This window comes from Heptranchias perlo, chromosome 13, assembly GCF_035084215.1.
Source record: "Heptranchias perlo isolate sHepPer1 chromosome 13, sHepPer1.hap1, whole genome shotgun sequence".
Lineage (NCBI taxonomy): Eukaryota > Metazoa > Chordata > Chondrichthyes > Hexanchiformes > Hexanchidae > Heptranchias > Heptranchias perlo.
In genome coordinates, this window is record NC_090337.1 from 25,930,805 (window position 1) to 25,946,722 (window position 15,918).

Here is a 15,918-nt window from a genome sequence, read left to right on the forward strand (position 1 = left end):
GCGTCTTTCACAACCTCAGGATGTTCCAAAGCGCTTTACAGCCAACTTTATTTTTGAAGTGTAGTCATTATTGTAATATAGGAAACGCAGCAGCCAATTTGCGCACAGCAAGGTCCCACAAACAGCAATGTGATGATGACCCATTTTCAGGTGTTGGTTGAAGGATAAACATTGGCCAGGTCTCAGGGAGAATTCCCCTGCTCTTCTTCGAAATAGTGCCACGGGATCTTTTACGCCACCTGAGAGGGTAGATGGGGCCTCAGTTTAACGTCTCATCCAAAAGACGGCAGCACTCCCTCATTGTGCTTAAGTCCCTGACTCAGAGGCGAGAGTGCTACCGCTAAGCCACTGTTGTAGTTCATAGCTTGTTGATAGTGTGAAATTCATTATGCCAAGTCCTTCATATCTTTAAGGTGAAATGAAGGTGAATTGATAACTAATCAGGCTTTCTGCCTGCAACATGAAATTTCTTTAAAGTATTTGTAAATGCCTTGGGGCATTATTATTTGTTTTTTTTTACATGTTCAACAGAATTACAGTGAACTTCAATTTTTTTTTCTTAAGTCTCTGATACAGCGGCATTAACCAAAATATGGCTCATGAGCAACACATAGCTCTTCCATTTCTCAAGTGCGGCTCATTGATCTTGAAGACAGTAGTGCGGCCCTCTGACTGGGTGGCCACAGCAGTCATATGCCCTGTATATAACGAACAGGCGGTGGCATTGTCTGCAGCAGAAGCAGGATTTTTAATGAAGCAGGATTGTAACATAGCAGAGAGCAAGGCAGGCATTTTATAAGAGGGTACCTGACCTGAACCTGTCCCATTCCCACTAGGCAGGTTAGGTTAAATTAGGGTTATTGTTTCTTGAGTTGTTTGAGACTTCGGTAAGTTCATCTGAAATCTCAAATAATCAAGAGGGAGAAACTTGGCATTTTGTATTGGAAGAACGTTCCTGTTTTCCATACCAACATATCTTAAACCAATAAACAGTTTCTGTGTGCTAAATAATCTGAAATATTTGTATTTGGCAAAGAGACCCTTCAAATTGCCTTTGGTATCAGTTTAACTTACTGTACACCCTAGTTCTCACAGTAATTCTGAGGTGGAGGCAAAAGATCCAACAGCATTATTCAAAGAGCAGGGGAGTTCTCCAGATGTCCTGACCAACATTCAGCCCTCAACCAGCACCACTCAAAACAGATTAACTGCTCATTCATGTCATTGCTGTTTGTGGAATCTTGCTTTGTGCAAATTGGCCGCCCTATTTCACCTCAAAACAGTGGCTACACTTCAACAGTAATTAATTGGCTGTAAAGCACTTTGGGACATCCCATCCCAGGATGATATAATTCCAAGTTCTTTCTTTATTTGCAGCAAAAATTCATGTCTTCCACAGAAGCTTACTTTCTTTTTGTCCTAGTCTTTGTCTATTAATGCAGTCCCAACTGTCTGACATTGCCAGGCATTATGAAAGGTCTTGCTTTTTTAAAATCTAAAAGTTATACAATGTCCCATTGCTTTAAATCCAAGACATCTTCCAGTGCACCTCTAGCCCATCTAGAACACACATTTAGAGCACAAATGAAATTTTCCTTTGACTCAAGTCAGTGGGTTGAGGTGCAGATTTGTGTATAGTGTTGAAAGACAGGATCTGAGCTGGTTGATTGTTGGCTGTGGATATGTAAACATTTGGGTACAGCTGTTCCAGTAAACATAGGCCTCTTTATTTGTGCCAAACAGTGCATGTTGAGCTAGACAGATGCATAAGAAAGCAATCATAACATATTGTACTTCACTAATGCAATGTAGCAGTTGGAGACTTATGCAACTTTGGTATATTTTAAAAATTGTCTGCAACTGGGGAAATCATTTGGGAGCCATATATATTTCAGAGATGTTCACCATAAAACTACAATGCTGGAGGAGCCAATTATGGACAATAGTGAATATAAACATTTGTAAAAGGAAAGAGTACAAGGATATAGGGAAAGGCTGGGGAAATTGGACTAAATAGATTGCTCTTCCAGGGAGAAAGTGCAGAAATGGCCTCCTTTTGCACAGCAAAATTCTGTGACCCCAACTGTATTATTTGAAACTTAGACATTCCCAACAGTTTGGCACAGCTGGCTTGAAACTGATGTTTTGTTGATAAATATCATATTTGATCATTGCTGTAAATGGTGCTTAATTGTCAGTTTGTCTCAGTGGTAGTACTTTTGCCCAAGTCAGAAGGTTGTAGGTTCAAGCTCCCCTGCAAGCCTTAAGCACATAATCTAGGGTGATACTTCAGTGTCGTACTGAGGTAATGCTGCGTTGTTGGAAGTGCCGTCTTTAAGACAAGATGTTAAACCCAGGCCTTGTCTACCTGTTCAGGTGGATGTAATGGGTCCCATGGCACTCCCCCCCACCCTCTCCCTCAAGAGCCGGGAGTTCTCCCAATGTGTTGATGAACATTCATCCTTCAACCAATACCACCAAAACAGATTAATTGTTTGTGAAACTTTGCTGTGTGCAAATTGGCTGCCATTTTAAGATATCAGCCTTAGCCCAGTGGTAGCACTCTTGCCTCAGGAGCTGAGCACATCATCCAGGCTGGCAATGCAGTGCAGTACACTGTTGGAGGTGCCATCTTTCTAGCATTGCGCAAACACAACACAAAAGGTTTCTGCTGCATTAAACACAAACTGCAGAGATTGCTGTCCCACGAATATGACATTTGTACAAAGTCATTGCCTTTTCTTGAATTCATGTTGATTCACTGGAGAACAGTTATCTGTACAGCAACCTCCCGACCCACCAAATTTTATTTGCGTGTAGCTTTCTCCCCATTTTATCAGTTTGTTAAATAATAAACTCTGAAGGCTCTAAATTCCATCAACTGCAACTTTTTGGATGCTGCCCTACATGTGGTTACATGAGTAACTGTAGCTGGAAAAAAACTGAATATTTTCCAACAGCATGAATAATTTATCGCTAAACCGTATACCAAGATATTATATGCAAGAAATGTACAACATGAAGAACTACAACATTTAGTACAGCACATTCTCTAATGAAATGTAGTTACTATACTCAGTACAAAATGCATGGATAACTGTTACTGTATTAAACGAATGTGGCAGTGTGAATAAGAAGTTGGCTAAAGGACAGAAAATGAAGTATTTTTGGACTGTTGTTATGCCTCAGAGGTCAGTGTGAGGATCACTGCTCCTTTTTATCCATGTCTGGATTCAGCTATGGGGCACATTATCAAAATTTGCACATGACACAAAATAAGCAAGGAAGACAGTAAGTGACTTCAAAAAGGACATTTACAGGTTAGTAGATTGAGCAGATAAATAGAGGATGAAATTTAATGCAGAGAAACGTGAGTTCATACATTTTAAGAATGAGGACATATACACGGGATGGTAAAACTTTGAAAGAGTAAAGATTTAGGGCAAATCCTTAAAAATACACAATAAATGGGAGGATTCAGAAAGGTGGAGAGGAACAAAGGGACCTTGGAGTGCATGTCCACAGATCCCTGAAGCTAACAGGACAGGTAGATAAGGTGGTTAAAAAGGCATCTGGGATACTTTCCTTTATTAGCCAAGGCAGAGAATATAAGAGCAGGGAGGTTATGCTACAACTGTATAAAACATTGGTTCGGCCACAGCTTGAGTACTGTGTACAGTTCTAGCCATCACATTACAGGGAAGATGTGATTGCACTAGAGAGGGTACAGAGAAGATTTACGAGGATGTTGTTAGGGCTGGAGAATTTTAGCAATGAGAAAAGATTGGATAGGCTGGGGTTTTTTTCTTTGGAACAAAGAAGGCTGAAGGGAGATTTAATTGAGGTAGATAAAATTATGACGGGACTAGATAGAGTGGACAGGAAGGACCTATTTCCCTTAGCAGAGGGGTCAGTGACCAGGGGGCATAGATTTGAAATAATTGGTAGAAGGATTGGACAGGAGCCGAGGAGAAATTTTTTCACCCAGAGGGTGGTGGGTGTCTGGAACTCACTGCCAGAAAGGGTGGTAGAGGCAGAAACCCTCAACTCATTTAAAAAGTACTTGGATGTGTACTTGAAGTGCCATAACCTACAGAGCTACGTACCAAGTGCTGGAAAGTGGGATTAAGCTGGTTAGCTCTTTTTTGGCCAGCACGAACACGATGGGCCGAATGGCCTCCTTCTGTGCCGTAACTTTCTATGATTCTATGAAAAGTGGAAGGACAAGTTGATAATGCTGTAAAAAATATAAGATCCAAATATAAGATTCTAGGCTTTATCAATTGGGCAAAGAATACAAAAATAAAAGTGAGCACGAAACCTCTACCAAATCAAAGACAAGGGCACAACTAGAGTATTATGCCCATATTTGGGTGCCCTTTAGGAAGAATGTCAAGGTCACAAAGTGCAAATGACATTTACCCAAGAATGACAGCCTTTAATTATGAGGGGAAAACAAGAGAAATTGGATTTTTCATCATAACAGAAATGGTTAAGACGAGATCTGATAGTGGCATTAAAAATTAAAGAGGGATAAAGGAAATCGGGGTAAACTATAAAAGTCAGTAACTAGACTGCATCACCCAAACAACAAAAGGGAGAAGTTAAGTGGGGGGAGGCTTGAATGCAGAAGGTTGTTAGGACAGAGAATACCTCATCAGAAACAGTGGTGGAAGCAGAATTCAGAATAGGTTTTTAAAGAGGGACACGAATATTTGAAAATAAAATTGTTAAAACATATGTGGCAGGGGACTACGTGCATACGCCAAAGGTCTGTGTTGTAAAATTCCATGATTTTATAAAACCAGCATTGACATTCAGCCTCGCCTTTGCTCGGAGAAATAAAGCCACTCTAATCTAAAGTTCTGTAAAAACAAAAACTATTCAGTTCCCATTTATTGTCACGAACAAGGCACAAACCATTTTATCCGCAAAAAGCTACACTATTGAAACCTCTGCATAAAGAAAAACATGTCTAACCTGTGTTTCTGCTCGTTCCTTATGGTTTTCCAAATGCTGGGAATTTCTATTCGCTGTTTTAGACCCAGGCTTGGGGATTACATATTCTATTCCAACGTCAATATCCTTCATGTTCGCATCTTTTTGAAACCAGGCCAAGATTCGTTGGTATGTTTCTCTCGCACTTTCAAATAGATTTAAAGAAAAACAAGTAAAACGAAAACTCTACTTAAGATAGTAGCCAAAAACCAGACAGAGGACATGCTTGAAAATAAAAAGCACAGAAAAAGCTTGAAGTACTCAGCAGGTCAGGCAGCATCTGTTGAAAAACAGAAGTCAGTCGACGTTTCAGGTCTTAAGACCCTTCTTGAAGATTACATGCCTAAGCTAAAATGTTTTCTATGTAAACACATCGCCGCCTCCCACAGAAAGGAGGGTGCGGCACCAGTATTGCCTTTTCCCACTTGCTATTTCATAATTTTTCAATTCAAATACAAATAGAAAAATCGGTGTTCACCGATCAATTTTTTCCCCACGTTGAGGGGAAAATCCGAGTTCCAGTGCAGTTTTGTCAGCGCTTCAATATACTTTTAAACCCAGTAAACCAATCCGTACCTTCGGAACTCAACAGTAATACCAAGTTTAAAAATTACGTAAATTGCCAGGTTATGGTCAGCCCATTGCCAATTCTTTCCTTCCGATCTACGCTCCCTCACTCAGTGTCCGTCACTTTCATTCCAATACTGTATTCTAAACGCAGGAGATGGTCTCCCACTAAAGCGGGAGACACGTACAGTACTTTAAAGGCGAAATATTAAACTGGGATTAATACAATATTCGCATGTACTATGATGTCTGACGTTCTCCGTTATGTTGCATCCCAGGTAAATAATTCTTAAAGTTCAATGCGTAACAAAACATAACCAAACCAGTTTATCAAGCAACCTCTCGCGGCATTGTTTAACCTCTTAAGTGCTTCCGTTTTATTACGAAGGAAACTGAACTACAAATTCAACGATTCCGGCGTCTTATTAAAGAGACAGATGCAGCTCTCGTTACCGGCTGGTGCCCGTTAGCGTTTCAGAGGTCAAAGCGCCTCCCTGCCGTCCGCTATTATTCGTATTTATGCTCGCGACACAATCCAGTTGAACTTCGACCGATTTAATTTTCTCCCGGACGCAAGGAAATTGCTCTTCGTTCGAAAGGCAACGGATTCGGATATTTCCCCGCAGTTCGTGGCTTTTTTTCGGTCCTGGAACCGGAGTCGATTTCCCCCTCTCCCAGATATATTTTTATTCGATATTTAAATCGCTTTACGCGTTTCTGACTGATCAACAGAAACTGCTTGAATAGCATTCATTAATATTTTTTTTTGTACGTTTTAATTGCGTTCTGTTACAATCTGGGAAGTAAGCGTTTCATTAAAAGTCCACTATCTTTCTCCTTGCATTGACGTCTCCTCCTTCGGAGAAATTCTGCAGCAGTAAAAATAAAACCTCGATTATACAGGTGCCGGTGCGTCAGTACGTCAGTGCTCGGGCCGTCATGCACGCCGGGAATTGTAGTCCTTTACCGGCGCGACTCCTTATAAAGAAAAACAGGCGGTGTCCCTGAAGAAAACTTCATCACCCGACAAGCATTGCGCTAGAGAAAATGCGTCACCATGGAATTTTCGGTTCCTCTTTTTTTTGACGATCAACTCGGGGCCGCGCACCGCAGAATCCGAGGGCGCGCGGCAATGACTGCAGCAAACAACGGAGCAGATTACGACTGCACAGGAACGTGCTGGGAGAAGATGAGCAGACCGGAGTGGAATATGTACTGCTTTTTTCGAATACTGCGGATGCTGGAAATCTGGAATAAAAACAGAAAATGCTGGATACACTTACCAGCTCAGGCAGCATTTGTGGAGAGAGAAACAGAGTTACCTTTTCAGGTCGATGACCTTTTTATCATTTCATCTCATTGAAAAATATAAGATTCTGAGGGGGCTTGATAGGATAGATAAAATGAGGAGGAATTTCTTCACTCATAAGAAATGGGAGCTGGAGTAGGCCCTATGGCCCCTTGGGCCTGCTCCACCATTCAATAAGATCATGCCTGATCTTTGACCTTAACTCCACTTTCCTGCCCGATCCCGAATATCCCTGGATTCCCCTGGACCCCAAAAATCTATCTGTCTGAGCCTTGACTATACTCAGCATCCACAGCCCTTTGGGATAGAGAAGTCCAAAGATTCACAACCTCTGAGTGAAGAAATCCTCCTCTTCTCAGTCTTAAATGGCCGACCCATTATCCTGAGACTATGCTCCCTACTTCTAGACTCTCTACCCAGAGGAAACAGCCTCTCAGCATCTACCCTGTTAAGCCCCCTCAGAATCTTAAATGTTTTTATGAGATCACCTCTCATTCTTCTAAACTCCAACGAATATAGACTCTGGAACAGTTCCTACTGATTGGAGGGTGGCAAATGTAACCCCACTATTTAAAAAAGGAGGGAGAAAAAACAGTGAATTAGAGACCAGTTAGCCTAACATCAGTAGTGGAGAAAATGCTAGAGTCTATTATAAAGGATGTGATAACAGAACACTTGGAAGGCATTAACGGGATTGGACAAAGTCAGCATAGGTTTATGAAAGGGAAATCATGCTTATCAAATCTACTGGAGTTTTTTGAGGATGTAACTAGTAGGATAGATAGGGGAGAACCAGTGGATGTGGTGTACTTGGATTTTCAGAAGGCTTTTGATAAGGTCCCACACAAGAGGTTAGTGTGCAAAATTAAAGCACGTGGGATTGGGGGGAATATACTGGCATGGATTGAGAATTGGTAGACAGACAGGAAACAGAGAGTAGGAATAAACGGGTCTTTTTCTGGGTGGCAGGCGTACCGCAGGGATCAGTGCTTGGGCCCCAGCTATTCACAATATATATCAATGATTTGGATGAGGGAACGGAATGTAATATTTCCAAGTTTGCAGACGACACAAAGCTGGGGTGGAACGTGAGCTGTGAGGAGGATGCAAAGAGGCTCCAATGTGATTTAGACAAGTTGGGTGAGTGGGCAAGAACATGGCAGATGCAGTATAACGTGGATAAATGTGAGGTTATCCACTTTGGTTGTAAAAACAGAAAGATATTATTATCTGAATGGTGATAGATTGGGAAAAGGGGAGGTGCAACGAGACCTGGGTATCCTTGTACACCAGTCGCTGAAAGCGAGCATTCAGGTGCAGCAAGCAGTTAGGAAGGCAAATGGTATGTTGGCCTTCGTGAGACCACATCTGGAGTATTGTGTGCAGTTTTGGTCTCCTTATCTGAGGAAGGATGTCCTTGCCATGGATGGAGTGCAACGAAGGTTTACCAGACTGGTTCCTGGGATGGCAGGACTGACGTATGAGGAGAGATTGGGTCGACTAGGCCTATATTCACTAGAGTTTAGAAGAGTGAGAGGTGATCTCATCGAAACATATAAAATTCTAACAGGACTAGACTGACTAAATGCAGGGAGAATGTTCCCGATGGCTGGGGAAACCAGAACAAGGGGTCACAGTCTCAGGATACGGGGTATACCATTTAGAACCAAGATGAGGAGAAATTTCTTCACTCAGGGTGGTGAACCTGTGGAATTCTCTACCACAGAAGGCAGTGGAGGCCAAGTCATTAGATGTATTCAAGAAGGAGATAGATATATTTCTTAATGCTAAAGGGATCAAGGGATATGGGGAAAAAGCGGGAACAGGGTACTGAGTTAGACGATCAGCCATGATCATTTTGGATAGCCTACTCTTCCTCCTATTTTCTATGTTTCTATGAATACAGGCCCATTTTACTCCATCTCTCCTCATAGGACAACCCTCTCATCCCAAGAATCAATCCAGTGAACCTTCGTTACACCGCCTCTAAGGCAAGTATATCCTTCCTTAGATAAAGAGGCCAAAACTTTGCACAGTGCTCCAGGTGTGGTCTCACCAAAGCCCTGTACAATTGTAGTAAGACTTCCTTACTCTTGTACTCCAACCCTCTCGCAATAAAGGCCAACATTCTATTTGCCTTCCTAATTGCTTGCTGTACCTGCATGCTAACTTTATGTGTTTCTTGTACGAGGACACCCAGATCTCTGATCTTATTGAATAGCCATGATCATTTTGAATGGCGGAGCAGGCTCGAGGGGCCTTATGGCCTACTCCTGCTCCTATTTCTTATGTTCTTATCAGAATTCTGGATTTCTTAATAGTTTGGTTTAGAGATCATTGTGATACTAAGATACACAACTGATTAAAAAAACAAATCTCATCTGCAATGGGGTTTTTTTTGGCCAGACAGGTTGGTGGTCCCAGTGGAAATTCCATACCAAGCTACTGAGAAATCCACACAGTTTGAGTTTCTAAAAAAAACAAAACTGCTGGAAGTACACAACAGGTCAGATCACATCTGTAAGGCAAAAAGACAGGTTATGGCCTTATGGATGTGTACCATTCATCAGAACTGAAGCATGGGGACAGGAGTAGGCCATTCAGCCTCATGAGGCCTTCAATTAGATCATGGCTGATCTGTACCTGAAATATAAACAAGGTTGGAGAAAAGGGGAGAGGAGGAGAGCAATAATAGAATGACAGAAGGGATTGGATGGGTTAATTGATCTGCAAATTGTTTAATGGAGAGCTATTAGATATGAAAAACTATCAGTAAGATGATGCACAGCTACAAAAAAAGCTAGGGAATGTGGACTGGAGTGAGACAGTGGCAAAGTCCACACAAACAAAATGTGAGATAATAAGGAACAATAGAGGAGAGAAAAAAAAAGCTGCAAATACAGGTTGGAAATTAAAACTAAAAATGCAAATGAAATACAGTGAATCCATCAGTTGTGCTCTGATGACGGGTCTTTAGCCTAAATGTCAATCTGTCTCCCCTTTCCTGTGACAAAACCCTTTATGCCAAGAAAATTAAGTGTACAGCTAAGTATGAAGTTACTAAAATCAGTGCTCAGACCAAAGACCACACGTTAATGCCAGCATTTACAGTTGTGAAATGCTGTCAACTGTCACAGTGCAGTTACAGCTTCCCACCACTATTGACTTTGTATCATTTCTGTTTCCTGACTCCAGTTGCCCTACTCCTGTGCTTCTCTGCTTCCCAAATGCTGGTATGGTTTGCTATTTATAGGCATATCTATATAAGATGTTAAAAACCATACATCTGTCTGCACAACTTGACCTCCTGTAGTCACATTTTTGTCACACTTTTTGTGTCAACTTTTTCCAATTATAAATTCCAATGTCAACATTTATATCATAGTAGGTACAGCAGAGGAGGCCATTCAGCCCATCGTGCTTGTGCTGGCTCTTTGAAAGAACTATCCATTTTGTCCCATTCCTCTGCTTTTTCACCATAGCCCTGTAATTTCTTTCCCTTCAGGTACTTATCCAATTCCCTTTTGAACATTTCTATTTAATCTGCTTCCATCACCCTTTCAGGCAGTGTATTCCAGATCATATCAACTCACTGCATAAAAAAATGTTTCCTCATGCCGCCTCTAACTCTTTTGCTGATCACCTTAAATCTGTGTCCTCTGGTTACCGATCCTTTCGCCACTGGAAACAGTTTCTCCTTATTTGCTCCATCAAAATTGTTCATGATTTTGAACACCTCTATCAAATCTTCCCTTAACCTTCTCTGTTTTAAGGAGAACAACCCCAGCTTCTCCAGTCTCTCTACATAACTGAAGTACCTCATCCCTGGTACCATTCTAGTAAATCTCTTCTGCACCCTCTCTTAAGGCCTTGACATCCTTCCTAAAGTGTGATGCCCAGAATTGAACACAATACTCCAGCTGCAGCCTAACCAGTGGTTTATAAATGTTTAGCATAAATCCCTTGCTTTTGTACTCTGTGCCTCTATTAATAAAGTCCAGGATCCGATATGCTTTTTTACCAGCCTTCTCAACTTGTCCTGCCACCTTCAAAGGTCTGTGTACATCCATCCTCACGTCTCTTGGTTCCTGTGCTCCCTTTAAAATTGTTCCACTTAGTTGATATTGCCCCTCCTCATTCTTCCTACCAAAATATATCACTTCACACTTCTCTGCGTTAAATTTCACCTGCCAAGTGTTTGCCCATTTCACCAGTCTGTCTTTGTCCTCCTGAAGACTGTTACTATCCTCCACATTGTTTACTACATTTCCAAGTTTCGTGCCATCTGCAAACTTTGAAATTATACCTTCTATACCCAAGTCCAGGTCATTAATATATATCAAAAAGAGTAGTGGTCCTAACACTGACCCCTGGGGCACACCACTGTATACTTCCCTCCAGTCTGAAAAACAACCATTCACCATTACTCTCTGCTTTTTGTCCCATTGCCAATTTTGTATCCATGCTGCCACTGTCCCTTTAATCCCATGGGCTTTAATTTTGCTAACAAGTCTATTATAATGGGTGTTTCCCACGCTCCTGATCTTTGGCCGCCCGGTTAAGAGTTGGGGGGGGGGAGGCAGGCAGGTTGGTGGACGTCCTCCTGGTCCTGCTCCTGTCCATGGTGGCTATCCACAGGTCCAGGTTTGACGAGGCCCGTGGGGGTGGTCGCTCCGACTGTCTGCCTCTCTTCCACGGCATTCTCCGTGCCCGAGTGGCCCTGGAGAGGGAGCACGCGGTGTCTGCCGGTACACATGAGGCTTTCCGCGATCGGTGGGCACCGCAGGGTCTGGAGTGCATCCTGGACTGATATAATAAAATTATAATTTGACACTTTGTTTTGGTTTTTTTGGTTTACTGCACATGAACACACCTTAACCCCCCCCTTCTTATAAAAGGGGGGCCTAAACACAAAAGAAAAGGAAAAAAAATCTGGCTGCACTTCCATCCGACAAAAAATAAATAAAAAACTGTTTTTGAAACCACTCAATGTCTTTTGGATCCTTCTTTCATTCAATCACTTCCATTGTCCAATTTCATAAGTTTCTTTGCTTCATTTTGTTTTTCTGTTACCTGTCTGTTTTTTAACCTCTCTTTCCAACGATTTCTACCACTGCTCTCCATCTGTTCTGCTCTTTTCTCCCCATCTCCCCCATTCCCTTTACAATCTCCAGATTCCCACCCATTCCCATGTCCCCTTGTATCACCGTGCAGCCTGCCGCCTGTGTGTACATGTCCCTGTGCTTCAGTCAGCCTTAGTCTCTGTCTCTCTTTGTCTGTGTGAGTCACTGTACCGCAGGCTGTTAAAAAGAAAAAAAATATTATAATGGGTGTTGTCACAGGAAGGGACTTAAGACGGAAAACATCGACTGACTTCTGTTTTTCAACAGATGCTGCTGAGTACTTAAATCACTGTGCAATCTGGCCACTGGGTTCTCATAAATTGCTCAAAATGCTTCCATTTGCCATTTTTGCCCCACTAATCGAAATTTCTAATATTGAAAATAAGGATTTAAACAAAATAAAAAGTTCAAAAAATACTTATTTCGGAGTAAGATGATTAAATTTATCCACTGAATTCTTTTTTAATCACTTCAGTTTTTGCTTCAAGGCCTTAGCCTCTCCCAAATGGCTAGGCTTCAAGTTGATATTTTGCCTGAAGCTATACAGTGAATTTAAATTACACAATCTGAGCATATGTAGTGCATCTAATTTCCCATGTACGTCAGTACCATTGAGTCAGCTTTTTCTTAAGCTTCTAGCAGTTTTTGCTCAAAAAATATTTGAAGAAAAGCTAAATGAACAATTTGAAAATCTTTATTCAAATAAGTTAAATTGAGTGTGTGTTCAGCTGTGTGTTTTATTTAAAAAGTGTATTATTCAAAAAAAAAAGACATTATTGATTGCACTTCTGTTTTGGCTTTTGTTTTGTGATCTATAAACTTCAGAAAGTTCATCAAGCTGTGAAAGACTATGGGCTGGATTTTAACTCCCGGCCAGGAAGCCAGGGGGTGCTGATGGCCTTACTGCCCAGGAGTGTCTGTGAGAGACTTCAGCTGATTTTAAAGACCAGGACACATTAACATCCCGCCAACCATGTTCTGAATGGGCTAACATATTCAGGTGCCCTGGATTCAAGTAGGTCAAAATGGTGGAGTGGTTGAGAACCTTTGGCTGGTTCCTATGTTCCAACGCTGGGGACACGGTGAAAATTTTACATAAGGCAAAAACAATGGGGCAGAAATTGCTTGGAAAAGAACGGTGAGCTCAACAGCGCTCACCATTGTTAGTGGGAAATGGAGGAGCATGCGCAGTGAAACATGGAAATCCAGAACTTGCTCCTACTGCTTCGTCGGTGATATGACAGCTTCGAATTAAAGATATATTGCCGCTGCAATCAGTAAAATTAATGAAAAAGCACCAACTTGCTCATCTGCCCAGCTGGATATTGTATAATATCGCTACAAAACATGTATGTTTAAAAGTACCAGGTCTAAACTAAGCTTTAATAGTGTGGTAAGTCTTAATGACTGCCAAGCAACTGAAAATTAAGTTTTTAAAAATGTGGTGTCTCATTACTCCTTATTTTAATCGTTTTTGGACATTAAAAAATGTTTTTTTAAATTAACATTTCTTTTTAACTTTTCCCTTCTGTCTTTTTTATTTAATTCCATTATTTCTTACCCTCTTTTTTTTTTGCTGTCTATAACTGTTTTTGCAATGATTTTAATGTTGTACCTTTCACTTCCTGGTTTTCACGTTCCACAGCTGCAGAAACAATTTTGCAGCTTGTCAAAAAAGCTGCAGTCTGATTGGTCAAGGGGAGTGCGCAATCCTCTCGCTTCTCCCATGGGTACGAGCTTTGCTTGAACGAACGCTGGGCTCTTCTCCACTTCCCATTAGAGGAAGTGCCCAAAGTAAAGGCCATGGTAAGTAAGTTTGTTAAATTGAAACGATGGAGCGGTGGTAACTGTTACTTCGCCACTCCCAGCAATTTCTGCCCCATTACGGCAGCAGAGCTGGCACAAACTCGTCAAACATTTGATCCATATGCCACCCAGTGGCCAAATCATGTAAGCTACGCAGCATAACAAGTTTATTTAGGCAGATTCCATTATGAGTGTAGATATTAGGAATTATAATGGGAAAAGTCGACATGAAAAGTATGAAAAATCATGACATATAGACAAGTGGTGCAGAGAAGAAGTGTACACAGATGTAAGATTTTAAATATATTATTATTGCATCTCTCATGGAATTGCACACAAGGGGTCACAAATGTAGTTTGCTGGTGAAGCAGGTTTAGAGGCTGGGGGATAATTGGACCATAGCACACAGACATAATTCAGCCCCCATTTTGAAGTCATATATTCTGCCCTTATTTTTATATTCATATTATAAATTTCTATGTCCACACTAACAATGGGAACTACCTAGGTAAACTTGTCACATCATAATTACATCCTGCTGCCAGTGGAAAGACTGAATGGAAGAATTTCACAGGATGTTTGTGCAGATGTAAGATTTTTAATATTTTATTATAATTGATCTTCTGTGGCATTGCGTAAGTTGTTTCACAAGAACAGGATTAGATGGTAAAATGGTGAATGTGTCATTGTACAGCAATATAAGTATTATGAAACAATAAAACAATGAATGTAAGCAATTGAAAATTGAAATAAAATAGTATATTAGAAGTTGTTCATATAATTGTAGAGGTTTAGAAAAAGGGAAATTAATAATATACATAAATTGTATAGTAAAATGTATTTATAGATGTAATGCATCTATAATGCATTAGTGTATATATAATGCATGTAAAAAAACTTGTAGAATAATTTTGATATGGATAAAGTTTTGAATATAATTTCTATGTAGTATTTTGTATATAAGTGATACAATAAAAATATTAATATAATTTTGCATTTGTCTATCAGTTTGTCATTTTGAATGCAAATATGAAGTTGGAAATATGACGTTTGCAGTGGTAGGTTGGGGATGAAAGAGGAAGAAACAGCTTAACTCTGGAGAGATTGGTGGTAGTGAGTGGAAGAAAGATTGTAGTAGTGAACTGATGGTAAAAGTTAAGTGATTGATAAGTGTTGAAAAGTTTCAGAAGGAAAGAGTGCTGGTGATTGCTGAGCACAGAATGTGTTCATGAGATAAGGTCCATGCAGGAAATAGGGAGTTAGGTATGTTGCAATGAAGAGAATAGTAAGCAAAAAGTTGGTGAGGAAAGGTAAAAATCATGTACAAGAAAGGGGAGCAGGAGTCCTGGGAAATTTTACAGTGTGAGCTTTTTTTAAAAGCTGGGAGTAGGACTAAAAAGAGTAGATGAAGAACAATTTTAAAGAAAACAAATACGAGGAGTGAGACTGAAAAATACAAACACCGGGACATGAGTAAAAAAATACCAAACCGAGAGTAAGTCTGCAAGAAACAGAAGCACGAAGAGTGGGATTTAAAAGAAAACAGCAGAGATGTGGTTTAAAACCGGAAACTCTCAATGACATTGAAAAAACATAAATACTCAGTGGTAGTAAAAAAAAAACTAGACTGACAATAAATTAAATCCACAAATACTGAGAGTGGTGCGAGCAATGAATAGTAAAGCTCTTGTTAGAAAAAATCACTAAAAGCAGGAGATGAAAGGGAACTTAAAAACAGAAATACTGGGAATGAAAATAAAAAGAAAACAACTACCAGGAGAAAGTGGTGCGGTAGAAGTGGACCTACCAGACTGACAGAATGGATGCCATAACTGTACACAAACCACATAGTAAAACTAAATTCAAGAACTAATCCATGTCTGGCACAAAGAATGCATTTACCCTGCAGAAGTAAGCTTTAGCTTCTACCAAGATCCATTTCAAAATTGACCCAGCATTACATAATGAGAGATTTTTTTTAGCAGTGTAAGAACATTAGCTGTACTCAACGATACTTAATGTGAATCAAAAAAAATGTCTTAGACTCTTATTTCACATCCCATTAAAAATAGGACAGAAGGGAATGACGGTACTACCTGTCCATGCAACCAGCTA

General features: G+C 40.5%; 1 protein-coding gene across 5 annotated transcripts in view; it reads right to left on the bottom strand.

Moving 5' to 3' along the window:
• The window catches only part of abcc5 (ATP-binding cassette, sub-family C (CFTR/MRP), member 5), a 117,559-nt gene extending 103,708 nt beyond the window's left edge, over positions 1–13,851 (bottom strand). For 2 of the 5 annotated variants that reach the window (XM_067995200.1, XM_067995198.1), the window contains exons 1-3: positions 13,613–13,815; positions 6,019–6,813; positions 4,981–5,143 (exon numbers count right to left, since the gene is read on the bottom strand). In XM_067995200.1, coding sequence (XP_067851301.1) covers positions 4,981–5,091 — 111 coding nt within the window. In that variant the 5' untranslated portion in view covers positions 5,092–5,143; positions 6,019–6,813; positions 13,613–13,815. Of the gene's footprint in view, positions 1–4,980; positions 5,144–5,574; positions 5,952–6,018; positions 6,814–13,612 lie in introns of those variants that run through there. The other 3 variants (XM_067995201.1, XM_067995199.1, XM_067995202.1) reach the window with 3 other exon arrangements.
• Positions 13,852–15,918: the final 2,067 nt, after the last annotated feature.